General features: G+C 43.3%; 1 protein-coding gene across 1 annotated transcript in view; it reads left to right on the top strand.

Moving 5' to 3' along the window:
* LOC139559242 (DNA-binding protein SATB1-like) overlaps nt 1–10,204 on the top strand; it is a 34,233-nt gene extending 24,029 nt beyond the window's left edge. Inside the window, exons 8-12 of the mRNA XM_071375046.1 lie at nt 3,630–3,833; nt 3,918–3,989; nt 4,190–4,348; nt 7,720–7,917; nt 8,565–10,204. Coding sequence (XP_071231147.1) covers nt 3,630–3,833; nt 3,918–3,989; nt 4,190–4,348; nt 7,720–7,917; nt 8,565–9,392 — 1,461 coding nt within the window. The 3' untranslated portion in view covers nt 9,393–10,204. The remainder of the gene's footprint in view (nt 1–3,629; nt 3,834–3,917; nt 3,990–4,189; nt 4,349–7,719; nt 7,918–8,564) is intronic.
* Nucleotides 10,205–12,165: the final 1,961 nt, after the last annotated feature.

The raw sequence follows: 12,165 nt of genomic DNA, 5'->3' as shown, positions 1-12,165 counted from the left end.
TAAGAACAGAAGCAGACAGATAATGATGTAGTAAGGGACTAATCAGTTTAATAGCAGAGCTTTAGAAGGTGGCTATCTACTGTGTTTACTCTAGCACCCTGAACAGACAAATACTACTGTGTTTACTCTAGCACCCTGAACAGAAAAATACTACTGTGTTTACTCTAGCACCCTGAACAGAAAAATACTACTGTGTTTACTCTAGCACCCTGAACAGAAAAATACTACTGTGTTTACTCTAGCACCCTGAACAGAAAAATACTACTGTGTTTACTCTAGCACCCTGAACAGAAAAATACTACTGTGTTTACTCTAGCACCCTGAACAGAAAAATACTACTGTGTTTACTCTAGCACCCTGAACAGAAAAATACTACTGTGTTTACTCTAGCACCCTGAACAGAAAAATACTACTGTGTTTACTCTAGCACCCTGAACAGAAAAATACTACTGTGTTTACTCTAGCACCCTGAACAGAAAAATACTACTGTGTTTACTCTAGCACCCTGAACAGAAAAATACTACTGTGTTTACTCTAGCACCCTGAACAGAAAAATACTACTGTGTTTACTCTAGCACCCTGAACAGAAAAATACTACTGTGTTTACTCTAGCACCCTGAACAGAAAAATACTACTGTGTTTACTCTAGCACCCTGAACAGAAAAATACTACTGTGTTTACTCTAGCACCCTGAACAGAAAAATACTACTGTGTTTACTCTAGCACCCTGAACAGAAAAATACTACTGTGTTTACTCTAGCACCCTGAACAGAAAAATACTACTGTGTTTACTCTAGCACCCTGAACAGAAAAATACTACTGTGTTTACTCTAGCACCCTGAACAGAAAAATACTACTGTGTTTACTCTAGCACCCTGAACAGAAAAATACTACTGTGTTTACTCTAGCACCCTGAACAGAAAAATACTACTGTGTTTACTCTAGCACCCTGAACAGAAAAATACTACTGTGTTTACTCTAGCACCCTGAACAGAAAAATACTACTGTGTTTACTCTAGCACCCTGAACAGAAAAATACTACTGTGTTTACTCTAGCACCCTGAACAGAAAAATACTACTGTGTTTACTCTAGCACCCTGAACAGAAAAATACTACTGTGTTTACTCTAGCACCCTGAACAGAAAAATACTACTGTGTTTACTCTAGCACCCTGAACAGAAAAATACTACTGTGTTTACTCTAGCACCCTGAACAGAAAAATACTACTGTGTTTACTCTAGCACCCTGAACAGAAAAATACTACTGTGTTTACTCTAGCACCCTGAACAGAAAAATACTACTGTGTTTACTCTAGCACCCTGAACAGAAAAATACTACTGTGTTTACTCTAGCACCCTGAACAGAAAAATACTACTGTGTTTACTCTAGCACCCTGAACAGAAAAATACTACTGTGTTTACTCTAGCACCCTGAACAGAAAAATACTACTGTGTTTACTCTAGCACCCTGAACAGAAAAATACTACTGTGTTTACTCTAGCACCCTGAACAGAAAAATACTACTGTGTTTACTCTAGCACCCTGAACAGAAAAATACTACTGTGTTTACTCTAGCACCCTGAACAGAAAAATACTACTGTGTTTACTCTAGCACCCTGAACAGAAAAATACTACTGTGTTTACTCTAGCACCCTGAACAGAAAAATACTACTGTGTTTACTCTAGCACCCTGAACAGAAAAATACTACTGTGTTTACTCTAGCACCCTGAACAGAAAAATACTACTGTGTTTACTCTAGCACCCTGAACAGAAAAATACTACTGTGTTTACTCTAGCACCCTGAACAGAAAAATACTACTGTGTTTACTCTAGCACCCTGAACAGAAAAATACTACTGTGTTTACTCTAGCACCCTGAACAGAAAAATACTACTGTGTTTACTCTAGCACCCTGAACAGAAAAATACTACTGTGTTTACTCTAGCACCCTGAACAGAAAAATACTACTGTGTTTACTCTAGCACCCTGAACAGAAAAATACTACTGTGTTTACTCTAGCACCCTGAACAGAAAAATACTACTGTGTTTACTCTAGCACCCTGAACAGAAAAATACTACTGTGTTTACTCTAGCACCCTGAACAGAAAAATACTACTGTGTTTACTCTAGCACCCTGAACAGAAAAATACTACTGTGTTTACTCTAGCACCCTGAACAGAAAAATACTACTGTGTTTACTCTAGCACCCTGAACAGAAAAATACTACTGTGTTTACTCTAGCACCCTGAACAGAAAAATACTACTGTGTTTACTCTAGCACCCTGAACAGAAAAATACTACTGTGTTTACTCTAGCACCCTGAACAGAAAAATACTACTGTGTTTACTCTAGCACCCTGAACAGAAAAATACTACTGTGTTTACTCTAGCACCCTGAACAGAAAAATACTACTGTGTTTACTCTAGCACCCTGAACAGAAAAATACTACTGTGTTTACTCTAGCACCCTGAACAGAAAAATACTACTGTGTTTACTCTAGCACCCTGAACAGAAAAATACTACTGTGTTTACTCTAGCACCCTGAACAGAAAAATACTACTGTGTTTACTCTAGCACCCTGAACAGAAAAATACTACTGTGTTTACTCTAGCACCCTGAACAGAAAAATACTACTGTGTTTACTCTAGCACCCTGAACAGAAAAATACTACTGTGTTTACTCTAGCACCCTGAACAGAAAAATACTACTGTGTTTACTCTAGCACCCTGAACAGAAAAATACTACTGTGTTTACTCTAGCACCCTGAACAGAAAAATACTACTGTGTTTACTCTAGCACCCTGAACAGAAAAATACTACTGTGTTTTACTCTAGCACCCTGAACAGAAAAATACTACTGTGTTTACTCTAGCACCCTGAACAGAAAAATACTACTGTGTTTTACTCTAGCACCCTGAACAGAAAAATACTACTGTGTTTTACTCTAGCACCCTGAACAGAAAAATACTACTGTGTTTACTCTAGCACCCTGAACAGAAAAATACTACTGTGTTTACTCTAGCACCCTGAACAGAAAAATACTACTGTGTTTACTCTAGCACCCTGAACAGAAAAATACTACTGTGTTTTACTCTAGCACCCTGAACAGAAAAATACTACTGTGTTTACTCTAGCACCCTGAACAGAAAAATACTACTGTGTTTTACTCTAGCATCCTGAACAGAAAAATACTACTGTGTTTACTCTAGCACCCTGAACAGAAAAATACTACCTGTGAAAACATGTGCTGTCTGGGTGGGTGTGTCTGTTCAGAGAAACTCCTGTTCTAAATGACCCTCAGCCAGGTTTGTTTTAGTACAAAACTTTCTATCCGGTTCTTTTTTTGATGTTAATTATGTATATTTATCAGAGCTGATCTGAGTGTCTCTTGGCCTGGTCAACATTACAGGGCTGCTACGCTGGACGCGTAACTTGCCACAAGTAGAGGCTTCCATTCATTTAAATCATGGGTCTTCAACGTTCTCTTCGGGAGGAACCCAGGCCCAGGTTGATAAAGTGATGTATGCTCTGTTACATGTCTGTAGCGGCTAAAAACCTAGTGTTTTGCGATGCCCCGGTGTATCCCCTCTTAGGATGTGTGTACCTGATGGTGTCTATCTCTATGTGTCAGGGCCTGCTGTCTGAGATCCTGCGTAAAGAGGAGGATCCGAAGAGTGCCTCTCAGTCTCTCCTGGTCAACCTGCGGTCCATGCAGAGTTTCCTCCAGCTACCTGAGAGCGACCGCGACCGTATCTACCAGGAGGAGAGGGAGAGGAGTCTGACCGTGTCAACCACCCATTCACCCAACAACACTACTCCACCATGCCACACACAGGTCAGACAGACAGAGAAGGGAGTGTGGGTATTGAAGTTCTGTCTCGTTCATGCCACTCAAAGATATATTCCTTTGATGTTTCAGACCAGAAAGGAAGAGGGGAACTTTGTCAAGGCTGAAGATTGGCACTCCCGGGTTTCCATAGGCATCCCTATAGTAAGGATAACCTCGTTCCTCTCTCTCTCTCTAACCCCCCCTCTCTTTAACCCCCCTTCCGCTCCACCTACTTTCTCTCTCTCTAACCCCTCTCTCCCCCTCTCTAACCCCCCTCTCTTTAACCCCCCTTCCGCTCCACCTACTTTCTCTCTCTAACCCCTCTCTCCCCCTCTCTGTCTCCCCCTCCCTCCCGCCTGCAGGCGAGGCTGTCCCCAGTAGCAGTAATTAACAGAGGGGTGAAGAGCGAGGGATGTGTTCTAAACATCAACAGTTCTATCTACGAGGAGATCCAACAGGAGATGAAGAGAGCCAAGGTGTCTCAGGCCATGTTCGCCAAGATGGCCGCCTCCAAAAGTCAGGTACACAGGCACACACACAGGCACACACACACACACACACACACACACACACACACACACACACACACACACACACACACACACACACACACACACACACACACACACACACACACACACACACACACACACACACACACACACACACACAGAGAGAGAAGAGAGAGTATGGTACTCACTGACTGGAGGGATGTCTATGGAAGTGAAGACAATCTTTAGCTTTACATAGTTCCCCTCCTCCCTCTTGGACTGAGAGGGAAACGTTTATATTTCAGACTGTTATTAGAAAATGCTTAACACACACACACACACACACACACACACACACACACACACACACACACACACACACACACACACACACACACACACACACACACACACACACACACACACACTCCCATAAGTACCTTTATCAGATGTTCTGTGTGTGTGAATGTATTATATACCATCTGTACACAGAGCCACATTGGGCAGTAACTGGCTGTGTAGAAAATGCCAGACTATTTACACACACACACACACACACACACACACACACACACACACACACACACACACACACACACACACACATGCATGCCAACACACAGAAACACTGGTGCTTTTATTGTGCTTGTTTTCAAGGCAGAACCATAAGCTTGTTATTGCCTTTTGTTTTGGGGATCATTTCCCTCCTCAGTGGAATGGAGGGATTTCATTTGTTGATGTCTCTTTCTCTCTGTCTCTCTGCCTCTCTTTCTCTCTGCCTCTCTTTCTCTCAGCCTCTCTTTCTCTCAGCCTCTGCCTCTCTTTCTCTCTGCCTCTATATCTCCCTGCCTCTCTTTCGCTCTGCCTCTTTCTCTCTACCTTTGCATCTCTTTCTCTCTGCCTCTGCCTCTCTTTCTCTCTGCCTCTCTTTCTCTCTGCCTCTCTTTCGCTCTGCCTCTTTTTCTCTCAACCATAAGCTTGTTATTGCCTTTTGTTTCGGGGATCATTTCCCTCCTCAGTGGAATGGAGGGATTTCATCTGTTGAGGGCTCTTTCTCTCTCTTTCTCTCTCTCTTTCTCTCTGCATCTTTCTCTCTGCCTCTCTTTCTCTCTGCCTCTCTCCCTGCCTCTATATCTCTTTTTCTCCCTACCTCTATATCTCTCTGCCTCTCTTTCTCTCTGCCTCTCTTTCTCTCTGCTTCTATTTCTCTCTGCCTCTCTTTCTCTCTGCCTCTATATCTCTCTTTCTCCCTACCTCTCTTTCTCTCTGCCTCTCTTTCTCTCTGCCTCTTTCTCTCTGCCTCTTTTTCTTTCTCCCTGCCTCTATATCTCTCTTTCTCCCTACCTCTATATCTCTGCCTCTTTCTCTCTGCCCCTCTTTCTCTCTGCCTCTGCCTCTCTTTCTCTCTGCCTCTTTTTCTTTCTCCCTGCCTCTATCTCTCTTTCTCCCTACCTCTATATCTCTCTGCCTCTTTCTCTGCCCCTCTTTCTCTCTGCCTCTGCCTCTCTTTCTCGCTGCCTCTCTTTCTCTCTGCCTCTTTCTCTCTACCTTTTCATCTCTTTCTCTCTCTCTCTCTCTGCCTCTGCCTCTCTTTCTCTTTGCCTCTCTTTCTCTCTGCCTCTGCCTCTCTTTCTCTCTACCTCTCTTTCGCTCTGCCTCTTTTTCTCTCAACCATAAGCTTGTTATTGCCTTTTGTTTTGGGGATCATTTCCCTCCTCAGTGGAATGGAGGATTTCATCTGTTGAGGGCTCTTTCTCTCTCTCGCTCTCTTTATCTCTCTGCCTCTTTATCTCTCTGCCTCTCTATCTCTCGGCCTCTCTATCTCTCGGCCTCTCTATCTCTCGGCCTCTATCTCTCGGTCTCTCTATCTCTCGGTCTCGGTCTCTCTCTCTCTCTCTCTCTCTCTCTCTCTCTCTCTCTCTTTCCAGTATAAAGTACTTCAGTGAGGATCAGGTTGTTCTCCTCTATAAAGGTCATGTTGAGGTCAATGCCATTACACTGACAGGTGGTACTCTAAACAGTAGCCCAGCAGGGGTAATCTCTCTCTCTCTCTCTCTCTCTCTCTCTCTCTCTCTCTCTCTCTCTCTCTCTCTCTCTCTCTCTCTCTCTCTCTCTCTCTCTCTCTCTCTCTCTCTCTCTCTCTCTCTCTCTCTCTCTCTCTCTCCTCCCCTCTCCCCCTCTCTCTCCCCCCTCTCTCTCCCCCCTCTCTCTTTCCCTCTCGCTCTCCCACCTATCTCTCTCTCTCTCTCTCTCTCCCTCTCTTTCTCTCTGTAATACGATTGTGTCAGCTCACGTTAGTGTAAGGCTGTTTGGCAGGCAGCACCATGTTGGAGCTCTGTGTTGTATCTGCTTACTGCATCTGGATGGCTTTTTGTGCTAGTGCTGGACTACGGCCAGGTGTGTGTGTGTGTGTGTGTGTGTGTGTGTGTGTGTGTGTGTGTGTGTGTGTGTGTGTGTGTGTGTGTGTGTGTGTGTGTGTGTGTGTGTGTGTGTGTGTGTGTGTGTGTGTGTGTGTGTGTGTGTGTGCCACTGTAATTGTGTAGAGGTGGAGCGCTTGGCATTGTTGCTGCTTTCCCTCTCTGTCTCCTCCTCTCCTCCAGCTCCTAATACAGAGAAGGGTTCTGCTATGAGTTTGAAGTGTACTTGCTTTGTATAAAGCATGAATAACTGTTGTTTTCTACTCATGAAAAGCACAGAACATCTGATTTACTATATTTACTGAAGATAGTCAACTTTAATTTTAGTATCTTGCTTGACGATGCTGTAGTGGAGCAGGTCGATAGCTTCAAGTTTCTAACATGGTCCAAACACACCAACACAGTCGTGTTGAGGGCACGCCAATTTTCTTCCCCCTTATGAGACTGAAAAGATTTGGCATGGGTCCTCAGATCCTCAAAAAGTTCTACATCTGCACCATTGAGAGCATCTTGACTGGCTGCATCACCGCCTGGTATGGCAACTGCTTGGCATCCGACCTCAAGGCGCTACAGAGGGTAGCGGGAATATCTGCATTGACTCTTTGTGCACTAACTTTGACTCATCAAATACGCTGCTGCTACTGTTTACTATCTGTAAATGTATCCTTAGTTATATGTACATATCAACCTCAATTACCTCGTACCCCAGCACATCGACTCGGTACATGTACCTCGTGTATTGTTATTGTTTCTCATTGTGTATCTATTATTACTTTTATTATTATGTGTTTTACTTTTCTATTATTTCTCTATTTTCTTTCTCTCTGCATTGTTGGGAAGGGCCCGTAAGTAAGCATTTCACAGTAAGTCTACACCTGCAGTTTACGAAGCACGTGACAAATAACATTTTATTTTATTGAAGGGGTTCTGAAAAGGTTCCTTTTCTATGGTTTCTCTGACTGGGTTCTGATATGTGTTCTGCAGGGCTGGCTGTGTGAGCTTCTGCGCTGGAAGGAGGATCCGTCCCCGGAGAACCGGACCCTGTGGGAGAACCTGTGTATGATCCGGCGCTTCCTGAGTCTGGCCCAGACGGAACGAGATGCCATCTACGAACAGGAGAGCAACGCTCTGCAGCAACACTGTACAGACAGACTGATACAGCTAGTCAACGACAACACACTGGTCAGTCTACTCTGTATAGCCTGTACAGATGTAGGATCTTAATTTGATCACTCTGTTGTTGCTGAGAATTTTCCTGCGCCACAACAAATGCCAATTAGTTTTTTTGATATACATAAATTCCCTGAAAACCTGCACAACACACGGTCATATTAACAGTAATGCACTTTTCATGTAGCTTAATTTTAGCCAGCTAATAGCCTAACCACCGATCAAGCAACATTATTGACTAAACATTAAAATCCAGTTGCTGCAGGATTGTTTTGCTACGACAATGCTGGTCAAATTAAGATCCTACATCTGTACATACACACACTAATACAGTAATACACAGTCAACACAAACACAAAAACAACTTTGGAGAGACAGACTCACACAGCTTGTCAACGACTACACACTGGTCAGTCTACCCGGTATAGCCTACACACACACACACACGTATACGGATGGAAGCGCACACACAACACAAACACATAATTCTACTCTGTAAATGTACATGCGGTACACATGCGTATGTAGATAATTGAATGTAGAGTTGTGTAGCTGTTTGACGATAGTGTTGATACGTGTAGTTTGGACCTCCTGTAACACAACCTATCATCAGCTCCCATTCGTTTGTTTAGAACTCCACTTCCATCTGTCTCCACCAGCTCCAACGCCACTCCCCGTTGCCACAGCAACACCATCAACGACTCCTGACCCCTCGGTCCCAGCAGCCCTTGCAGCCCCAGGCGGGGCCTCGCCTGCCTCCACGACAACCGTCCACAGCATCACCAGCCGAGACTGAGGGGGGTGGGGGCCAACTGAAAACCTGGTTGGGGGGTAGTAAGGTTGATGGGAGGGTAGAGGACATTACTGGCCTGGGCAATAGGAGTAGGGCTGGGGGTAGTAATGACAAGGAAGGAGGCGAGGGAGGTTGGTCGGGGGCCAGACAGAGTAACGGGGAGGGCAATGGCGGGCATGAGGGGGGTGAGGGGTTTCGGGTGTCCCAGGAGGCGCAGGGGATCCTGCAGAGCTTCATCCAGGACGTGGGTCTGAACCCAGATGAGGAGGCTGTCCACACCCTGTCAGCCCAGCTGGGCCTGCCAAAACACACCATCCTCAGCTTCTTCCATTGCCACCACCACAGCTACACACACCAGAACCATAGACAGGACTACAGTGAGATCCACCACAACCAACTTCCCAGCCAGAACCACAGGGACCAGGACCTGCTCTTCTGTATTGGAGCAGGCCCAACCCAGCCTGACAGAACTACAGGGGAGAAGGAAGAGGGAAGAGCCGTAGATCCCGCTGGACAGATAGATGGACAGGAGGAGGAGGACATGGAGGGGGAAGAGGAAATAGAGTGGGAGGGGGGGAAAGAGTTGGATGTGAACACCCAGACTAACGCCGTCGTCACCCTAAAGGAGGAGGAGCAACATGACTCTAACCAATCACAGCCGGAGACAACCCAACCACATGACTCTGATGAATAGCATGGCCCCATCCACTAGTTGTCCTTTCAAACCCAATGACTCAACTAGATATTTTCACAGCGCTACTGCAGAAAATAATATTCCTTTTCTGAAGAACTGGAGTAATGATGTGTCATAATAGGTGATTCCCTTATTTGTAATGAAATATTGAAATAAAGGACTGTCTTTGTGAAAAGAAATGAGATTATGTAGTTACACAAGATACTTTAACAGTTGAGGATCCCATTTTAAACACATTATGCCAACAAATGCCTTGTAGTATGTGTCACTACCCACCTGGTCCTATGGCTAGATCGGCCTCTCTGGATTCTGATGATACTGAAATGTGAATATTGATAAGTTTGTTTTGATTTCTTTCTCTGTCACCAAACTCAACTATGCTTTCTTATATCTTTCTGTCACAACGTCCACTTTTAGGTGTCTCTTTGACTGACGGTAAAATCAATTGTCTTAAGGTATTTTATGGTCAACAATCAACATATTTGAGTGGCTTCTCTCAAATTGTGTATGCAAATGATTTCACTCATGCAATTTAATACTTCAGTTGATCAACTGTAGAAGAAAAGGCTAATATGCAAATGATGTGTGTGTATAAATGCCTTTGATTTAACCTACCATCTTTGTAAAAATGTATTTGTTTTAAAATAGTTAATTCCATCGATTTATGAGTAACTTGATCGAAGTGGTTGTTTTAAACATCTTTAATAATTTATCTGTTCAGAAATGCAATGAATGTGGATGTTAATTAATTTTGTATTTATACCTGTGATTTATGATTTGCTTCGTCACACATTAAACACTTATAAAATGGAGCTACTGTTGATTTGGTTGTTTTTTCTGTGGTATCTATGGTTACAAATATTATTTTCAATCTAAGCTGGCTTTTCCCAGACATACAGACATCTTTTTTCTGACATGTTCACAACTGCTCAGTTATTATTCCCTTGAAAATAAATGTACTACAGTTGAAGTTGGAAGTTTACATACACCTTAGCCAAATACATTTAAACTCAGTTTTAAACAATTCCTGACAGGTCACCACTTTATTTTAAGAATGTGAAATGTCAGAATAATAGTAGAGGGTGAACCCAATAAATTGAGTGAATTTTGGCCCATTCCTCCTGACAGATGGTGTAACTGAGTCAGGTTTGTAGGTCTCCTTGCTCGCACATGCTTTTTCAGTTCTGCCCACAAGTTTTCTATAGGATCGAGGTCAGGGCTTTGTGTTGGCCACTCCAATACCTTGACTTTGTTGTCCTTATGCCATTTTGCCACAACTTTGGAAGTATGTTTGGGGTCATTGTCCATTTGGAAGACCCATTTGCGACCAAGCTTTAACTTTCTGACTGATGTCTTGAGATGTTGCTTCAATATATCCACATAATTTCCCTTCCTCATGATAACATCTATTTTGTGAAGTGCACCAGTCCCTCCTGCAGCAAAGCACCCCCACAACATGATGCTGCCACCCCCGTGCTTCACGGTTGGGATCGTGTTCTTCGGCTTGCAAGCATCCCCCTTTTTCCTCCAAACATAACGATGGTCATTATAGCCAAACAGTTCTATTTTTGCTTCATCAGACCAGGGGACATTTCTCCAAAAAGTACTATCTTTGTCCCCATGTGCAGTTGCAAACCGTAGTCTGGCTTTTTTATGGCGGTTTTGGAGCAGTGGCTTCTTCCTTGCTGAGCGGCCTTTCAGGTTATGTCGATATAGGACTCGTTTTAGTGTGGATATAGATACTTTTGTACCTGTTTCCTCCAGCATCTTCACAAGGTCCTTTGCTGTTGTTCTGGATTGATTTGCACTTTTCACACCAAAGTACGTTCATCTCTAGGAGACAGAACGCGTCTCCTTCCTCAGCGGTATGACGGCTGCGTGGTCCCATGGCGTTTATACTTGAGTACTATTGTTTATACAGATGAACGTGGTACCTTCAGGTGTTTGGAAATTGCTCCCAAGGATGAACCAGACTTGTGGAGGTCTTGGCTGATTTCTTTTCATTTTCCCATGATGTCAAGCAAAGAGGCACTGAGTTTGAAGGTAGGCCTTGAAACACATCCACAGGTACACCTCCAATTGACTCAAATTATGTCAATTAGCCTATCAGAAGATTCTAAAGCCATGACATAATTTTCTAGAGTTTTCCAAGCCTTTTAAACGCACAGTCAACTTAGTGTATGTAAACTTCTGACCTACTGGAATTGTAAACAATAATTGGAAATATTACTTGTGTCATGCACAAAGTAGATGTCCTAACCAACTTGCCAAAACTATAGTTTATTAACAAGAAATGTGTGGATTGGTTGAAAAACGAGTTTTAATGACTCCAACCTAAGTGTATGTAAACTTCTGACTTCAACTGTGTGTAGTGAATGACATGAACTGAGTTGTTGTTGTTTTGATTTTAAGTCAATCTTGTCATTTCACAATGTAACATGTAACATGGGGAAATACGTTGTTGGCTATTGCTCTTATGTTGTATAGCACAGGAGGTTGGTGGCACCTTAATTGGGGAATACGGGCTCGTGGCAATGACCCCCCCCCCCATTTCATTACTTTACTTATAATGGTTTGTGACACCTGGGACCATCACGTGACGAACACCAGCCACACAGGTTCAGTCTCATCAAATTGAACTCCTACTTCACATCAGCCACCTCACAGGCATGTTTCCTCATTCTGTTGATGTGATAAGTAGATGCGCAGAAACGTTATAATTTGTTATCATATAGGACTAGTGTCAGGAGTCATCTAACCACAATCAATTTTT

Source organism: Salvelinus alpinus, chromosome 29 (assembly GCF_045679555.1).
Source record: "Salvelinus alpinus chromosome 29, SLU_Salpinus.1, whole genome shotgun sequence".
Lineage (NCBI taxonomy): Eukaryota > Metazoa > Chordata > Actinopteri > Salmoniformes > Salmonidae > Salvelinus > Salvelinus alpinus.
This window is presented reverse-complemented; position numbering and strand designations above follow the sequence as displayed.